This window comes from Pagrus pagrus (assembly GCF_965226575.1).
Source record: "Pagrus pagrus genome assembly, chromosome: 9".
Lineage (NCBI taxonomy): Eukaryota > Metazoa > Chordata > Actinopteri > Spariformes > Sparidae > Pagrus > Pagrus pagrus.
In genome coordinates this window covers 15,958,166-15,978,178 of record NC_140193.1, presented here as the reverse complement: position 1 = coordinate 15,978,178, position 20,013 = coordinate 15,958,166, and the positions used below count along the sequence as shown (strand labels likewise).

Below are 20,013 nucleotides of genomic sequence, written 5' to 3'. Positions count from 1 at the left end.
TTTCTGGGAAATGCAGGAAAGTGCTTTTTATGAAAAGGGGATTTTCTGGGGGAGGACTCGCAGTTCTGCAGCGCTCTAAGCACCACTTCCACTTTACATCATAACATCGCCCGGCACCCAGACAAGATGGGTGAGGAGTGCAGACCCGCTGGTCTTATCATCCAAATACAGCAAGCATATGTGAGATTAATTCCCATCAATTCACATGAAACTTCTAAAAACATTTAATTCTACCCAGTTCTACCCTTATTATTTTTTTTTTTTTTACATTTTCCACCATATTAAAATCACATTATCATATCGTCAGTGGTGACAATGCAGCGTTACTTCTGGGAGTTTTGATGCAGAAATCCTTTCCAACAGAACTCTGGCATGTTGAGGCAGACCGAGCTTGTTATATTTAGTCAGACAGCAAGTCTACTGCTAATGAATGCTGCTGGCAGGGTGTCTGTGAGCCCTGCGGAGATTACACTGAACACGGGTAATATGTGTCCTCTGTGAGCAGGAGAACACAACAAGCCAGACAGACAGACCTACACAGGGAGACAAAGGGAAAGTTAGCATCAGTAATTTGGATTTAATAGGCCAGATGTTAAACACTACTACTGGTAAAAATGAAATTTAAGTTTTTTGAATATGTAGATCTTTAATTATGTGCTGAAAATTAGAGTAATTTCAAATAATAGAGAAAGAAAAGTGCTGTCATGGCAGCTTCCAGAGATGGTCACTGAGAAATTATATGTCACCCTAGCTGGGTTGTAGCAATCGTGTTATTGTCGTTTAAGGTCCAGTGAGTATAAAGTTTCATTGGTGGGCAATTGTGCCTGCAGGCATCAACACAGCTCTAACCACTGCAGTTGAGAAATTGGGATATTCTGGGCTCAACACTAAGTTTAGATCATGGATTGTTTTCTGCTCCAGTGCTTCACGCGATCCTCTCCTGCAGTCATTACTCCTATGAGCACATCGCAATCCTCCAAATTGGCTGTAATCTGTCCTGCCTGTTTGATCTATTCTGCTAAACTCTGCCGTCTGCACCGTGCTGCATCACATTCGCCCAACTTCTGCAAGCCCGCATTGTATTGCTCATTAAAATACATGTGGCGCATCTATATGGGCTCAAATAGGCGTGCAAATCACATGACCGCACACACACGTATGCTTTGTTTAACCCCTGGGCTTACTTATTTTATCTCGACCACTTCATTTGTTCTGACATGCAGGCATTGACCTTTAAATCGGATCAACTTTTCCTCAGCTTTCCCAACATTCATATGAAACCAGAGGGAAGTGTTTGTCATTTTTACATTTCTGTTTATAAACAATCCCTCTAAAGGTCTCTACAACATCTTTTCCGGTTGTGATAGGACTTATTGATACATTTCCCTTGAGCCTAATAGAGCTGCTGTGGATAAAACAAGACATAAGAGGACATCCCCATGGGCTTTGGAAACCACTGATCATGATTTCTCACCTTTGTCCTGCATTTTATGGCCCAAACAACTCATCAATCAATAATGACATTAATTGTTGGTTGAATCCCTCGAGCCTAATGTTGTTTTTCTATAGATTTAGGTCCAATAAAGACATCTTGAGACACACTGATCACAGGTGGAGAGATAATGTTTGATTCTTTCTCTTTTTGGCATTGACACTTTGTCTCTTTTTCAGGGTCTGACTTTCAGTGCAACACTCACATAATCCCAGTGAAAAACGAGGAGGGCGTGGTGATGATGTTCATCTTAAATTTTGATTACGTCTTGGATGAGGAGAGTGACAACTCCACAGAGAAGATAAGCCCAACGTCCCCTACGAAGTCGGATCAAAGTGAGTATTTGATATACTATTCTGTCCTATAGAGTGCTGCAGGAATGAGAAATGAGTTAGCATTTCTGCTTTTCTGGTTCAGAAATTATATCAGTAAATACAACACATGTAAATTTTGAAGCTTTTACTAACAAGTGGCGAAATGAGACTACAGAAGCTGTCCGGGGCATCAACCCACGAGCAAAACCATATCCAAAAGATGTCAGTTCAACGTCTTTGACGATGTTTTACTTCATGCAGCAAAAGCTGCCGGATCGATTGAACCCTGAGCCTCAACCTCAATAGCTTGCATGAGGCAAGAAGGTCTTTAGACGTCTGCAACTGAAGTTGAAAAAGATTTCCAAAATGACACGGTAAAAACTTTTGATCTCTGTCAGGATGTCACTTGGACATCACTAGTGAACGTTGAAAAGACGTCTAAAAAAGACGTCAAAACAACTTTCACTCTGGCTCTCCAGTGGAAGTCTTTTTCAAAGTTGTCAAAGACGAATTGACGTCTTTTGGATATTTTTTTGCTCAGTGGGAAATGTCATCGCACCAAACAGAGAAACTTGTGTACTCATCTCCTTTACAGGCTTTAGTTTCAAATTACTCAAACTTTCCAATTATGTGGATCATTTTTTTGTAAGGTGTATAAAGTATAGTTCAAATGGTTAATGGACTGTAGACTACTTGATAAAGTGCCTCTCTAGTTTTATCAACCACTCACTCATCAGGAGCAATAACCATTCACACGCACTCACACACCAATGAAAGAGCCACTGGGAGCAAATTGGGAATCAGTATCTTGCTGAAGGATACTTTGACATAGACTGCAATCCTGGCAATTGCATCTATGCTATGAAATGTGCTGTAATGGTCCAGATTGATCAGCTGAACAAAATGTGTCATAAACGTTTGTTTGCCATGGAGATTATTTCCTGCAATAATCTGAACACGATGCTAACTTTTGGCCACAAAAAACACAGAAAGGTCACATATTAAAAGGAAAAGCCAACAATAAGTGTCTTAGTGAAGTTTTGGGGCCACAGTGTGCAGCCAGAACAGCTTCAAAGCACTTTGGCATTGATTCTTCAGGTCTCAGCAACTCGACTGGATGAAGGGAACATTATCCCTCCCAAAAAAATAGTCCAAAGTCTCCCATAGGCGATCAATTGGGTTGAGATCTATTGACTGTGCAGGCCATATTATATAATTCAAATCATTTTATGCTCACCAAAGCATTCAGGGAGCCCTCGTGCTCTGAGAGTGAGACCAGTCCCATCAGGATAGAAATGTTTCATGATAGGGAAAAAATTCAACTTTGTATTGATTTGCAGTGACCCTCCCATCTCAGGGGACAAATGGACCTAAATCATGCCACTAAAATGCTTCTCACCTTGAGGAAGTATTTGTTATTTTTCTTTAATTTGCCACCTGTCTGTGTGTCATCCCTGCAGAAGGTTGTTATGATATATATGATTTATATATGATATAACTTTTTATCAAACTTTTTGTCACTCGATGTACTGTTAGATGATACCATAGACCAGGTACCAAGATTCATATGCATACAACTAGTACTACTACTACTATACATTATTTATACGGTCTTCAGTTAACTTTTCCTTCATTTTTCCTGGTAATTTATCCCACACCAAGATCTTTACGTAAAAAAAACCATGAAATGATGCTGTACCAAAAAAAAAGAATAGTCATGGCGTTGCATACATTTTTCATATTAAACCTCTGAATGTTTTGTGAGATTGCAGCATTCATGACTTTCTATTTTTTTAAATAACCCTTTTCTTCTGTTAGAAACTAAATGAACACTGGAGATATGGATTCCTTGACATCCTCAGTGTATCCTCCAATCATCCTGCCAGCTTGTATTATTCCCAAAAAGTGTGCATTATTTAGTTATCCGGTACAGTAAAGTTTGAGTGGTGTGCTTATGTAACCTCTTGTTGGATATTTATTCTAGTTAAATTCTTAATCGTTCTACCCGTTCTATGTCGTTTTGGAGAGCGCCATTTATGTACATGCACGCACCGCATCCTTATTTCTTATTTGGATGTGTGTCAGTGGGTGTAAATGTCGTTGAGACATTCCAGCTCCTCCCTGATTGGAGGCACTCAGCATCTCGTCTCTGACCGGAGCTCAGCGATCCACTTCTCTCAGCATGAATTCCTCCAAGGCACTGGCGTTGTGCTTGTGCCTTTACTCCGTGTGTATGTGTGTATTTCAGCGTGCGCACGCATGCATATGTGTGTGTGGGCGCCTGTGTCCGTTGCTAGCCATGCTAATCAGAGCTGATCGCTTGTGACAGTGCTTCAGCAGGGGGATCTGTGGTTCGATGGGGCAGAGAAACATATGATGTGACTTTACATTAGAAAGGTCTTGACTACATGCACACATCACACTTTAAGTATGTCACTGTTGTCGTTGGCTTTGAGCCGACCCTAGAAAATAAGTGTAGTTTTACGCTGTACCTGCTTTGACATAAACGGGGTCTTAAAAACTGATGCTAATGATTTTGTTATTCAGCTGCTTGGTATGAGGATATAGTATTGCAATCAGGAACGAATAAGTATTTTAATTGCCATACAGGAAAAGCCCTGATGGAGCCTTGATACTGGTGGTGGGAGGAAGAGACTGGCAGAGGGTGGATGTGATGAGGAGTGGACTGATGAGCAGGATTGGGCCAGTGGAGGATGAAAAGCATGTGTGATTGAGAGTAGAAGGGAGGGAAAGAGCGAGGGCAGATTGTCCACTAGTTAATCAATTGCATGTAGTGTCATTCTCTTTGACAGATAAAAATAAAAGTAAAAAATGCTAAAATTGATATAGATTAATATATCTGGAAGACCCGCCCAAGTAAAGTCTATGTGTGGGAAACACTGGGTCCCCTGTGTTGCAGTAAGGCAGGAGTCGTTGGTGTTAGTGACATGTGAGAGAGAAAATGAAAACAAGTTTATTGCTGCCAAGTGCAGTGATGTTTCGTTTCCATGTCTTGTTTATTATTTTATCATTAAACCTGCCCAGTTTGGAGAAACAGAGACGCTCGGGGCAGTGCTGTTTCGTTCAATCGTACCGTATTTATTTGCGTTTGCATAGTTTAGGTTCCTCAGTATAGCCAGCCAGCTAACTTTGTTTCAAGCTTACAGCTAAGTTACCCTTTGGAACCCATTTAAGGGATAAATGTTGGACGCTCACTAGGCAGGGCTGTTAGAGATGATCTGACTCCCTTCACTGGTGATTGGAGACAGTTGGAGGTTGCTGCCAGAGCGACAGTAGGAAACAGCAGTGACTATAGTGGAGTGGAGCGCACTACCTCAAATTCAGACACACATAGCACCCCACCCTGCTTCCAAATAACGATGTCATTGTCCATCACGAGGACATTGTCATATGCCAACTCGGTAGACATCGTCCAACCCTTATGGGCACTAGATATGATAAACCAGACGTGGATGGGTTGGAGGAGGGTCTCAGTGATTACACACTGAAATGACAGCTGACAACGGCAGAGATGAGAACAGATTTGATATATATAAGTGCAAGTCCATTTACTGTTCAGTCCACGTCACTTTGATGGCTAACATGGACTGAAAAGAATGACATGATTGGTTGATTGAAAGAAGAGAAAGAGAGCGAAGTGTAAATGAAGGAGCATAAAGAAAGTCTTACTGATTAAACTTGCCTGAGCTTCGTGTGCTCATATTGAACAATTCCCAACACATATTCTGTATTTCTTCAGATATACATTTTTAAACCCGCAAAATATAATTTCTGCCGCCAGGGGTTACTTAGTCAAAAATAGTGTGGCAGCATGGGAGTTGTTGTTTACAGCAAAAGCAAGAACCACTATGGCTGATGAAAATCTATCTATGTGACTGAGAAATGTTCACGACAAGGTAATGTATGTATTCGCATTACATTTAGGTGCACAACTTCCTTTCTTTCTCTCTGACTCTCTCAGAAGTTATAGTGACAGGCAGCCCAAACGTTTGGGATAATGTAAGTACACAAATCAACATAATTTATAACATAGGTCTGGTCGTTTTTAGCCAAACTAATGCAGAAATGTTACATATTCTATCTTTAAAGCATTCAGACCACATTTCACTGGCACCCTTGCAAATATAAATCCTTTCAGGCTTTCAGGACTTTAAAGCAGAATGACATAACAGTCCCATTGGCAGAGGAAGAGCTTTCTCACATTACTGCTTAAAAAACGAAAAAAGGAATACAGAAACAGTAGAGAAATACTTTTTTTGTCAAGCATTTTACCTGGGATGGGCAGGGAGAACATTTCCAAATAGCTTGGCCATTCGTTTTAGTGTAGCAGGCTGTGAAAAGTGATTTTTGGACATTGGGGGGCTAATTATGATCCGGTGCTGACAGCAGGCAATAAGCCTGCAGGTGTCAAACTACTGTAGCACAATATTGAGCCTAGAAGAGAGTAATCCCTCTTTCCCTGAGCTGCCATCTAGAACACACTATTCAGCATCCTCAACGTGCCTTCGAGGAGACAATAGTTAGAAATTACCCAACAGAAGGATACACTGTTCAGTGCATGGAGACTTCTTTTTACTGTTATGTCCCCAACTGGATGCATCACATCATACATTATTCAGAATAATAGCTTACTTTGGCTTAAAACGTCACCATCACTATGCTTACTCTCTTGAACCCTAACTCTAATTTAAGACACTATTACATCTATGTAATTGCTGTTACGTGAATAGGAAATGATGCTCTTACTGTACTGGATCAATAAGAACTAGCTACATGCTTTTATGGCAGGAACATATTTACGTTGCAGATTAAATACAGAAATCTGGCATTTACAGTTTTATTAGTGGTTTCACAAAACCACCAATCAATGAACTTTCAAGAGAGACGCCCAGTCCAGCCACTTTCTTTCAATTTAAAGGATCGGCAAGTCCATTCCAAGCTCTTTCCTCATCCTATCCCTCAGGGAGAGCCCAGACACCCTGTGAAGGAAAGTCATGTTGGCTGCGTGTATCAGCAATCTCGTCTTGAATACTACACACAGCTCATGAGCATAGCTAAAGGCTCGAACATAAATCAACTAGGAAATCAAGAGCTTTGCCTCCAGGCTCTGCTCCGCTTTTTCACCACAACAATGTGATATAAAGCCCATGTCACTGCTAATGTTGCATCGATCTAATCTTAAGATCCATTTTACCCTCACTTGTGAGAAAGACCACAAGATGCTTCAACTCTTTTCCTTAAAGCAGCAACTCACTTACAACTCAAAGGGGGAAAAATCCAGCGTTTTTTAGCAGAGTACAAGCAGAATGCTGATTCTCATCCTCGTCCCTTTACACTCTGCTGCAAACCGTCACAATAACAACTAGAGGGGCACTCAATAGAGCGCATACCTCCGTCAAGGCCCAACAGTTTGATAGGATTAAAAGGGGACTGTTGGGCCTGGTCTAAGGTTGTAACTAGAGATACCAACCACCTAAATACAGCAGATTATTCCCAAGAAATGATTCCCATCTCGTAATGTTTGAGAAAAAACTCCTAGATCTGTCTCTTCACCCGGATCCACACCAAAAGTTACTTGGGTCTATTCTGGGCAGAGACTCATCCTCCATCCAGGTTTGTTTTTTGTGTGTGTGTTATCCTGCTGACAAAACAACCAACAAACCTGCCACAGTTTGCAAAAGTAATGAGGACCCTTTGCAAGTGCAAAAGGCAATCAACGAAAAAACACAAAAAAAAAAAAAGGCTGGCAGGAACTCGAGGGACACGAGGAACACAGAAGACAACCGGCCGGTGTGGGGAAACAGAACAAACGAACTGAAAAAGAGTAAGAGAAAAACACCGGCTTAAATAGACAGGTACCACCTAACAAGTGAAACACATGTGAACACGAAAAAAGACGGGAAAAGGACAAAGGGAGGAAGTGAAAAGCAAAACATGACACATGAGGAGAGAACTACAAAATAAGACAGGAAGTAACTAAACCAAAAACTCTAACTATGACACAAACCAACCAACAAATGAAGATGGGCGACAACATAACGTCCTTGGCGGAAGTAAAAATAAACATGACTTCCCCAGTAGCTCCCCTTGTGAGACATTCCCAGTCAACCAGATACAGTAGCAGGGTATTTATAAATACGTAATCATAGGCAACTGGAGTGGCTGTTTTGTTCTTGAAGGCTTTTCATCACTGAACTGAGAGATTTCATCAGTCTACTCACTCTTAGGGAGTCCCATGTAGATACAGCTCTTTGGAACATTTGCGCGTAAAGTCATTTTAGCTATATATGAGTTTTTACAGTTACGCGTGAGTCACCAGAGTCCAATTAAATAAGATGTGAATTGAAACCTCCTCAGAAGAGAAGTCAAGACGGGACTGTAAGATGCTCATAAGCCTTTTCTGGGAAACTTTCAAAGGCTTTTGTCAAAATAGCAGCAGGACCTGGTGAAAACTCCAGAGGAACACACGCAAATTTAATAACAGATCCGTCCTATACATAGACGCAGTGTCCAAGAAACTCGGGAGGAAATTTAATCAACACAGCCCCCATGTGTTTTTTAACCCAGCATCACACTAAGCAGATATCAGCCCACTCTCTGTGATGAAAATAAACCAAAATATTACCAGTCATGCAATTCAAACGGAAATGTACTGACCCATGCATCAGTGAGACGATACAACCAGCGAACAAACCCCATCTGTTCCAACATGGGAGGGCCAGCTCCTCAGGTCAAGTCTCAGCAGTCTACCTACATATGAACAACAATAAGGGACACTCCTTTGAGGACACCAAGAGAGAAAAAGACGAGAAAAGGGAAAACAGCCATCTGCGTCAATCTAGAACAACAGCTCCTGTACAGAGGAAAATCACCACTTATCAGCATCTTTAAATGCCATCTTGATATAACTTCCAAGGCTGCTGCACTCCTAAATCATTCTCACATGACTGTCATGTCACTTACTCACTCTCATGTGACGTCAAAGGTGTAAAAAACCAGGGAGTTTAAAACCCTTGGACTCCCCACAAATCAATAGAATTGATGAGGCGTCCTGAATGAGTAGTGCCATGTCCTCAAGGCTAAAACAACAAGTCCTCCTCATTTAGCTATTTCCTCCACAGATACGTACAAAGCATGTTAACTCACTTCACATGTTGATTAATTCAGTTTGATTGAAGCTAAAGTTTTGGTAAGCTTCGGTTACTAGCCCCTTCACTTTAAACAAGCCTGAAAGTCAACCGGCAAATGCCAACGTCAGCATGCTAACACGCTCCCATTGACACTGCTAACTTGCTGATGTTTAACAGGTCTAATGTGTAATGTCACCCTCTTAGTTGAACATTTTAGCATGCTAACATTTGCTGTTTTATCAGTAAACACAAAGTACAGCTGAGGCTAATGGGAATCTAAGTTTTGCATTGGAAAAAATCAACAAAGTTTTGAGTCGAACATTCATTTTCATCAAATTAAATAAGTGGTCCTCATGGTGGCACATGAGGAAAAGTTAGCAGGCCTCCAAAGTCATAAGGCTTCATCCTTCAGGGACCATTAATCCATGTACTAAAATGAAATGGGAATCCTTTGAAGAGTTGCTAAGAGATCTTAGTCACACACACACCAACAGACTGCCATTGCCGTCCCTAGAGCCAGGCCACTACTGGTGCTAAAAATAAAGGTCCTCTCAGTTGCTTGCCATAAAATTTCAGAAAAATTGATTTGGAACACTTAACATTTCAAACTTTTATTGCAACTGAGAAGGGAAAATATGAAAGTAAAATATGGGCACTATTAGTTTTCACAGTGTTGCGTAACGTATCAGTGTATATTTTAGGAACATTCAGTTTGAGCAACCGTACAGATGACACAAGCTCCCTGCAGACAAGAGACAGGAAGGCTGTCCGTATCTCAGCTCAGGATGTCATTAGGTTCCTCTCCAGGAAACTTGTTGAGTGTCACAGCTCTATTGTAAGCTGCTATAGTTGTAACATCAGCACATTTGGCCCGGGAATGGAAACAGATGGCAATGACGTTATATAAGGAGGGTGCTGAGGGATGGGTGCCTCACGAGTGAGGCAGGGTTCACTTTCACTCTCTTTCTATTGTTAATGAGCCAAAACTTTCACTCTGTCCCGAGAGGTCATTAACATTTGCTACTGGGTCCATTTTGAAAATATGGCTTCTGTGCACAGATCGAGTTTCTGTCTGAAATCAATGAGGCATTATAAATGGATTCTGGAATCTGCTTCCTTTCTCATGGTTATAGGCACTGAAAGGAGAATTTTTACGATTTTTTTTATCAGTTCAACTCAGAGATCTTTCAATTTCTCCATTTTATTTCCATTCATGTGTTCTAAACAGAAACAAACATCTAATCCAGACGTGAACTTCATTGTTCATTTGTCAGAAAATTATTCAATGCTTATCGGATGTTTTGAGTTTTCAGTGCAGTACACTAAAAACTTAATGAGCCTTCTCATAATTTCTTCTCAACTTTCAGGGAGGAGCAGATTCTTCCGCTTCCGCCAGGCCGCTTTGAGCCTGATGAACACCAACAAGCAATCTCTTCCACAAGAGGACCCCGACGCTGTGATGGTGGACTCACCCAAAGAGAATGAGGACTCAGTGGCCCTGCAGAGCTTCCCCTCGCCCACCAAGAGCATTTGCAGTCCCATTGAGGCCAATGACACGCAGGGGCTAATAAGCTCCAGCCGCCACTCTTCCCAGGCTAGTGTTGGTCATGAGCCACTTGATCAGTCATCTCCTAAACTCCCCTGGGAGAAGTTGTACCAGACAGAGGCGCACCAGTCGTCGAACACCCTGTCAAACACCTTCCCCAGAGGAAGCATCAACAGCATGAGGCGAGCCTCGTCCGTCCATGAAATTGAAGGCTATTCCAACTCCAAAAGCATATTCGGGGATCGCCATACAAATGACGGTATGTAGTACAGAGCAAGCCTAGCCATCACATCACTGAATGACAATGCAAGGCACTGTACACAAATTATAGAGTCGGTCTTCAAAAGTAGTATGTATGAGCCACTACTTTACGCTTATCTTTGCGCTTATTATCTTTCTTAACTGTGTTTACATTTTTTAAGAAAATGCTATTCTTTACTTGCTGTCTTTAGACAATGGCAGCCATGTCAGAGGTAATCATGTATTTCTGCACATGATTTCATTGCTTGGTGCTGTTTTGGAGCAGACAAGTTGAGTGGGCTTACTGCTGTTGACTATTTGAAATGGTTGTATACTTACACTAAGGATTTTGTCACATCTGCAGTGTATGAAGTCACATTATGATCATGTTAGCCTCTTACCTGCTCTCATCACGTGCTAATCAAAGCATTGCTTTCAGATTGACTTGCATGAATGTCTGCTTGTGTTATGTGACACCGTAGCAGCTCTGCTAACTAGATATTGTTCCAAGCCGTGCGAGCCATTAAGCACACACTATCTGTTGGAAAATCTTATGGCATATGCTTTCCTGTCGACACAGTCTTAGGCAACAGAAACATAAATTCTCTACAAAATGACCCTTTTAGCAAGAGATATAGTTGCTCCAGTCCACACATATGCATTGATGCATGCCTAACCAGTGATAACTGCAGTTGGTCAAAACTTTGCTTTTAAGAAAATGTGAATTTAAAAGCTCTAAATGTCTCTAAATGAATCATCTGGTCCTCTAAATTTGTAATTGACTCTAATTCACAGCATAGCTCCCAGTGCCCAACCCTATTTTTAACATCATAAGCTAGTTGAGCTGTAGTGCACCACCCAGCTGCAGAAATGTGAGCTAAACATTGCAGACTGCTACTGCACACCTGGCTTCATCAATACGTCTACATAATAAAGAGCTATATGTCAGTGTTATGACAACCTAATGCCCAAAACATGGAAATAAGGTTTAAAATCAGTCAAGCGTTCCTTTAATCTTTGTTAAGTCCTTGCTTGCAAAACGAAAAACAGTAAATAGATAAATAAACAAATTGTAATTTCTTAACTTAATTCCAGCTCCTATCAGTGGTTACATTTAAAATATCATGTAAGATTATTGACCAATCTAAGTGAAATTAAGTAGACTTTACTGAGGGCACTAACTCATCTGCTATTTCTTCCAAACCACCAGGCCCTTATAATCATGTGAAGTCCAGCCTGCTTGGCTCTACCTCTGATTCTAACATCAACAAGTATAGCACCATCAACAAAATCCCTTTGATTGCACTCAACTTCTCTGAGGGGACTGAAAAGAAGCCTCACTCTCCGCCGACATCTGAGACAACCATCATAGCACCGAAGGTCAAAGACAGAACTCACAATGTCACCGAGAAAGTCACACAGGTGAGTCGGGAAGTCCCGCTTCGTTCGATCTCGCAGTGTCTTTTGCATCTTGTTAGCCATGTTTTCCTCTTGTGACATCTGGAACTTTATTGATAATGTTGATTGCGATTCTCAGTTATCTTCGGCTCTGTATTTGAAAAATCCCAACTTGTTTCTGGGTGGGAAGCTGATAGAGGGATAGTATCTTGTCACTGCAACAGGAGCTGGTGATCCCATGGTTCAATGACGCAAGACACATCTGTCTACTACATAGGAAAAGGACAGAGGGGAAGGGGTCATTGGGCATTCTGAATTCCTGAGGAAGCGTGGATGATATTCAAGAAAAAAAGGTTTAAATTCATACTCATCAGCATCAGCAAAGGGTGATTGTTTAGGGGAGGGCGAGAAAGGACATTCCACCGATCCCTCATTAAAGACATTCATCTTTTTACTTGCGAGCTCAAATGGAGGTTGATAACACTCCTGCGGGGATTCAGCAGGGAATCCGTTTATTGCTTAAGGACAATGCAGCAGGACCAGCAGCTCCTGTCATATGTCAGAAACAAGGGCTATCTGGTGGCAGAATTCCCTGTTGACAAGACTAGCAGCACAGCTGATGCCAATTTGCCAAGGACAGCTGAGGGTGCAGGCCTTTGTTGTATAGTTTGATTAATGAATACCTGTGTTTGATCTGACTGCATTAGATAGAAAAGGACTTATATATTTATATAAGCCTTATATTTAAACGTCTTTCAACAGATTCATAAATTAAGAACAGCTTTTATCATGATTCCTCTCCCTCCTTTGCCGACTTGAGTTTGGAGACACTGCTGTGATGTGAACAGCGCATCTACTTCCTGGCTGCTAGCATGGGGAAATCTATAATTCATGTGTTGAACATAGGGGAATGTGCTCAAATGAATAGAAAGACCTGCTGCCCTCATCCTCACTCCTGCACTATTTTCTGCCATAGGAGAGCCCTTTCTCTTTGTCTGCCACTGCTTATTAAGCCAAAAACAGGGGACAGCATGGCCTTCCAGAGCACACTGAATAATTTAAGGCGCAGCCAGAGTTTATTCATGTGGGGAGATTAAAACAAATGTTTACTTACCAAAATATATGGAAAGAAATATCTACCAGCACTAGTTTATATAGCTTTTCCCCACTTCATTCTGTACACTTCAAGGGTACAGAATGTGCCTCCTGCAATTGGCAGTCACATATTTCATGGTGCCGGGCAATCTACTTGTCTTACTTACAGTGGCTGCCTTTACTTAATACCGTTTGATGGCCGAGCACTTACATTAATGTTTCACCGTTGCTGTCAAATCATCCTTGAAGTCTGTGAATTAGCTGGTGGACTTCACCAATAATTATCATAAGAATGAGGTGTACTGCTGTCGCCTCACAGCTGAAGGTTCTCAGTTTGAACCCGTCGGCTGGCTGGGTGCTCCGGCTTCCTCCCCAACCCAAAGACATGCAGGTTAATTGGCGACTCTTGCCCATAGGTGTGAATGGGTGTTTGTCTCTATAGCCATGTTTCCACTGCAGGATTTTTCCTCAGGGACTACGAACTTTTGGAGGAATTATGTCCGCCAGAGAGAACAGTGTCTTAATTAAGTTCAGGGGGCATTATTTTATCTCCTGAAAAAGTCCTTGCTCGAGGTGTAGTACTTTCCAAAAGTACAGGAACTTTGGGGATGGAGCTTGCAGCGCTCTATTTTTGTAATTGGTCGAGTACTTGCAGCATTTTGTATCAGCCACCTTTTTTGAAAAATCTGCAGTCACAAACCATTTTGCTTTTTGTTCATTGTGCTTTAACACATCAATGTGAGCCATGTTTCTACCCGAAGTTCCCAGAATTTTTTGTTGCAGGAACTACTTTTCAAGGAAGTAAAAGGTTCCTTCAGCTCATTGTGATCTGTTTCTGCCACTGTAAAGTATAAATACCCGCGAGGATTAGGCAAATTAGATGTATGAAAAAGCCACCACTGCTTTTAAACGTGATTTTTGCACACAACCATAAAACTATTGATCGTTGTTGGTCAATCTGTCAAATACTTTTTGTTCTAACTCCATGTTTATGTGATGAAGCACAATGAACAAAAAACCAAACAGGTTTATGTCTGCTAATTTTTAAAAACGGTCGCTGAAATAAGATGCTGCAAGTCCTCAACCTCCAAAGAATAAGCAGTTACCAAAGATTGAATGAATGGATTGGTTGGTTGGTCTGTTGGTTTGTCTATTGGATGGATGGACTGATGGATGGATGGATGGATGGATGGACGGAAGGTATCTTTGATCAAATTGTCGGAGGGATAATAAGAGAAACATTTCAATGTAGACGTGTTTAAGAAAATAAAGTTTCTTACTATCAGAGGCTGACATTAAGTGAAGCTGGAGTGGTGTAATCAGGTGGTTTCCCTCACTGCTCTGACCCTCTCGTAACACTCCTCCAGGTCCTGTCACTCGGTGCTGACGTGCTGCCAGAGTACAAACTCCAGACAACCCGCATTGACAAGTTCACCATCCTCCACTACAGCCCCTTCAAAGCTGTGTGGGACTGGCTGATCCTGCTGCTGGTCATCTACACGGCCATCCTCACTCCCTACTCTGCTGCTTTTCTTCTCAATGACCAAGAGGAGCAGAAGAGGCGTGAATGTGGATACTCCTGCAGCCCTCTCAACGTGGTGGATTTAATGGTGGACATCATGTTCATCATTGACATCCTCATTAACTTCAGGACCACTTACGTAAACCACAACGAGGAGGTGGTCAGCGATCCGGCAAAGATTGCAATCCATTACTTTAAAGGCTGGTTCCTTATAGACATGGTGGCAGCAATCCCCTTTGACCTTCTTATCTTCGGCTCAGGATCAGATGAGGTATGTCATCTCTAATGCATATATTTTTTTTACCTGTTTTTTTTTTTTTTTTTTCCCAGGGAGCTTTACTGCACATCAGCTCTGCCATGCTTGCACTGTTATCCATTTACTAAGTCCAGACTTGTGCCCCTGGGCCTCTACTTAAAGCCTGAATCTTTCTGTCTCGGCTCTGAAAGGATTACTTTAAATTGCATGTTTGTTTTTTTTTCTTGTTTTTTTCTGTTTTTTTTTTTTTTTTTTTTGAATGGTCCTCATTCTAGAATCCATTTACACGGATTAATGGCTTACCAAATGGCAATCAATGATGCATTTATGTGAGGAGCAGGCCAACAGGGCTGTGTGCACAGCTTACATGCAGATGTGAGATGGCCATTGGTAGGCCGGCTGCCAGGCCTGCTGGCTTGTTTGTTGGTAGGATATGTCCCCCTCAGGCTCTGGATCCACTTCAGTGCTTTATCGTGCTTTGTAGGCACTCCATTACACCAGAAAAGCTCCTGATTATAAACCATAATCATCTTTTCCACTGCTGCTGCCGCTGCTGCTGCTGCTGCTGCTGCTGAGTCAGTTCAGTGAATGACAACAAATCAAAAAGAAGATGGAGGTTTGTTTCCCTCACAAGACAGTGGAACGAATAAATCATATAACGTCAAATTTTCACGATAAGTTGAAAAACATATTTTTTTCCTTTTTCTGCCCCCAATGCAAACTATGATTATTCGACACTCGTAACTTGATTCATTCAAACATTAACTGAAGGCAAAAGCAAGTCTTTTCCCTCTCAGGTCTATAAAAAGGACATCATATACTGATAACATGCCGATGCATTACTTGAATTTATAGCTCTCCAGCTTATGATTTTTCAGACTGAACACGCAAAGTCCCGCTCAGCTGCTTTCTCATTCAGAAAATAAAAGCGACTGAGACAGTGGCAGATGGTTTTCACAAGGCTCATTTAATTTAGCAGCTTAATAAGACGGTTTTAACCTACAAGCGCTTAAGTAAACCTTTTGATTAGTGCAGGGAATACATTTTAAATAGATTTCAATCAATGTCTTGTTGCTTTTTAGCACAACTTAGTTGTTGCCAGAAGATTGAACATACTGTGAGACGCATTATGCAAAATTGGCATCAAGCTGTGTTTTGTCAATAATAATAACTTTTAGATGGAAAAACAAAGGATTTATTTCAAGCTGTTCCACCGTGAATGTGGAGGAAAAGAAGCTGAGTGCTTTGTCCCGACTTGAACCCCTAAATGTTAGACAGAGTTCCCATTAGAGAGGAACAGACAGCGTGAGAGAGGCGGAGGGGGGGTTGTAGTGCTGCGCAGCTGGGTTACATAATTACTTGTGCAGGTACATTTAAGACTTAATTGAACTTTCATTAGATTGGAGAGTGCAATGTGCTTGTAGGTTTAACCAATAGGACATTTTAAAGGCCAACATTTCTTTTTTCATATTTGATATTTAGGCTTTTATAATTAGTTGATGATGATATTTCTCAGCACAGTTGTATGATTGTATGTAAGTTTCCATGTAAAGGCTCGAGTCAAACAGTGGACTTATTGTTGCAAAGCAATAGTACCAATCTTCAAAGATAACCACGAAATGCCTTTAGTAGAATAAAAGGCACTTTATTCTGTTATCTTTGGTTGTCAATAAAAGCAAAAGTTAAGATTAAATACATTGTCTTGAAGACCCAATTGTTATGTTAATGCTTAAACTGGAAATAGACGTGTCTTTGCCTTAACGTGTCATTATGAAGTAAATGTGGATTACACAATGTGATGGCTGCAGAATAACGACACCATCACGTTTAACATCGGTTCCCCATAAGCCTCACTTTCACCGTGCCATTCTGTCTGCCACTGGGTACAAAATCTCCCGGGAAAATAAAGCTGACTGGTGATATAGTCAAGCTGGCAGCTTGGCACCATTTCTGTCTGCTTTCATGTCTCCATCACAGACTAAAATGAATGACTGAACTCAAGTTGTTTTCCCTGTTGGCTGTTTGTAGTTGCTACTCTGAGGGAAAAACACTGCCAACGATAGTACCACTTTAAATCACTGGGGGGGCGGGAGTTGTCAGTTTCTAATTCAAATAAAAGTTGCGGAAGAAAGCGGAACGCTCACAGTGAAGTCAAATGTTTCATGTTATACTGAAAAAAGGTTGTAAATTATGCCTTCGATCAGGTTTTATTGACCCTGCTTGTCCAAATTTCTGCTTTCAGCACCATTATAACCAAGAGATATAGGGTCAATAAAGCAGAACAAAAAGATTGGTTAGTGGTGCGCTTTTAAAAGAACATAAATACATTACCTCTTCCAAAGCAAATGACTGCTTCCAAAACAAATGCCTGCGCCACCGGCATGCGTTAGCAAAGATCTTTACAAGAGATCGCACCGCTTTTGTCAGAAGGGGCGCTGGAATGAACAAAAACTGAAAGTTCCTCATAGTCGCTTTAATGGGGCGCTATGTAGTTATGGAAAAGAAATTAAAACTCAAAGTTTAGTATTGACTCTATTAATATGGTAGTAATAAATAAAAACAGAATAAACAAACCTTCCACAGAGGAGAATAAGGTCCCTAAAACGGTGTTTAAAGCTAGAAGGGTGGCAGGGTCCGCCAAATATAAACAAAGTCAAACTATGTTGTCCTTTAAAGACAGTTTGTTTATTTAGTGTGTTTAGGCATGAAAATCAATCAATGATTTTTGTATCAGATTGATTGAAATGTACTCACCAAAAATACATAGTGCACCTTTAATTTCTGTCAGAATAATCACAATGTGATTTTTCTCTGTTAAACAACTTTAACGTAATGCAACTTTAATGAAAAATTAGGGAAATTATTGAAAACAGTACTGACTCAGTAGTTTGAAAAGAGGGTCTCTGTTGTTTGCGGACATTGACTTTGTTTTCAAAGGCCATTCAGTAATTGTCAGGTAGATAAACGACCATATTAATCGGACGGTTGGTTAGTGTTGCTAAAACCCTTCTTGATGACACAGAAGCAGCAACAAACTCCCAGGGTGCCACTGAGTGAGTGTTGCTGCCTGTTGGCTGTTGAATAAATGAGGATTTATCTGTTTGCTGCTGCTGTCCTCACTCCTCTGTTCATTTGCCTTTGACCAAAGAACTGTGGGGAGTTGCCACTACAGTCGTTACCTCCGTTTGTGAAGTGACTCTCATGATTTGTCACCACTTTAGATTAGTTTTTTTAAGAAAACAAGTCAGAGTGCACTTCAGTGGGAGATATGCAACAAAACAGATTGTTTCTTGATGATAGCATTGCGTGACAAATGTCCAATACTGAAATTAGATGCATTCTGTGTTGTTAGTGTAACATATTAACATTCAATTTACTCCTCTACATTTTGTTTAGACCACCACTCTGATTGGCTTATTGAAGACAGCGAGGCTCCTGCGATTGGTGCGTGTAGCCAGGAAGCTGGACCGCTACTCTGAGTACGGCGCTGCAGTCCTCATGCTGCTCATGTGCATCTTCGCCCTCATCGCTCACTGGCTGGCCTGTATATGGTACGCCATCGGCAATGTGGAAAAGCCCTACTTGGAGCACAAGATTGGCTGGCTGGACAATCTGGGCGTGTCCATAGGAAAGAGATACAACTACAGCGATCCTAGCTCCGGTCCCTCTATCAAGGACAAGTATGTCACAGCACTTTACTTCACCTTCAGCAGTCTGACCAGTGTGGGCTTTGGAAATGTCTCTCCAAACACCAACTCAGAGAAGATCTTTTCCATCTGTGTCATGTTGATCGGCTGTGAGTATGATATGGACTTTCTATTCTCTTTATTCTGTTTTTGGCTGCAGCAGAACCCGAAATGGTTTAAGGCGTAAACTTCTTTTGATCTGATACGAGGCAGATTGTGTTTACAGCAAAATTCATTCAAGTTAACCGTCTGTCTCTGTGGGAAACACATCAAGCGGTCTGTAGAGTGTAGCTCAACTTATTTATTCATCACTTTGTCTTTATTTCAGCCCTCATGTATGCCAGTATTTTTGGAAATGTCTCTGCCATCATCCAGAGGTTGTACTCCGGTACGGCCCGCTACCACGCTCAAATGTTACGGGTCAAGGAGTTCATACGCTTTCACCAGATTCCCAACCCACTGAGGCAAAGGCTGGAGGAGTACTTCCAGCACTCCTGGACCTACACCAACGGCATCGACATGAACACGGTAAATAAAAAGAATCACCACCGTCATCTGCCTGCTACTGTAACTGATATGTAGAAATACTGTATATGCAAGATTCTAACAAAAGTTTTCTTTCTCTTGTCTGTTTTCATCTGGATTAACATCTCTACATTGGTAAGAGCAGGAGGTACATATTTTTTATTTCTTATCATTTTCAAGGTTTAACTGGTAACTGCTTCAGCTCTGTGTAAGATAACAACCCCACTGTCCTGACGGTGTCAGTATTAGAAAATTGCCTCTCTCATGTACACTCAAAAAAAATTGACTGACTTAAATAGTCTGCATAATTTTATTTAGAGTCACATTTAACGCAAAGGTTTTCTATCATGTGGAGTCAATGTGAATAAATAAAAAAAACAGATGTGGGATTTATTACAGGAAACGGATTAATCCATTTGAAATGTGTTACTTTAATGTATAATTCTTGAAAAATAAACATATTATGTTCATGTAGAAGTTCCCCTCACCTGTATACGTAATAATCGAATCAATGCATCAGGTTTATGTAAAAGTCTGCATTCATTTCATTTAATTGAAGTTATTAAATTGATTCACATTGAATCTACATTATAGAAAAACTCTAAATTCTAAAACTAAAATATGACCCTTTACCTTGTAATGAATTAGATCGAAAATGTACATGCAATCAAAATACTTAAAGGTGCATGTACATAGTTTTGAAAGAAAAAAAACTCAAACTCAGAAAGTTTATATGTACAATATAAATAAGATAACAATCCTAACTCATAAATATCTGTAATTTGTTA

The 20,013-nt window shown here is 40.9% G+C and overlaps 1 protein-coding gene across 1 annotated transcript in view; it reads left to right on the top strand.

Moving 5' to 3' along the window:
* Positions 1-20,013, top strand: part of kcnh7 (potassium voltage-gated channel subfamily H member 7) — a 47,515-nt gene that overhangs the window by 9,317 nt on the left and 18,185 nt on the right. Inside the window, exons 3-8 of the mRNA XM_084361312.1 lie at positions 1,672-1,827; positions 10,325-10,762; positions 11,954-12,165; positions 14,604-15,029; positions 18,411-18,810; positions 19,029-19,228. Of these exons, the coding sequence (XP_084217438.1) occupies positions 1,672-1,827; positions 10,325-10,762; positions 11,954-12,165; positions 14,604-15,029; positions 18,411-18,810; positions 19,029-19,228 (1,832 nt within the window). The remainder of the gene's footprint in view (positions 1-1,671; positions 1,828-10,324; positions 10,763-11,953; positions 12,166-14,603; positions 15,030-18,410; positions 18,811-19,028; positions 19,229-20,013) is intronic.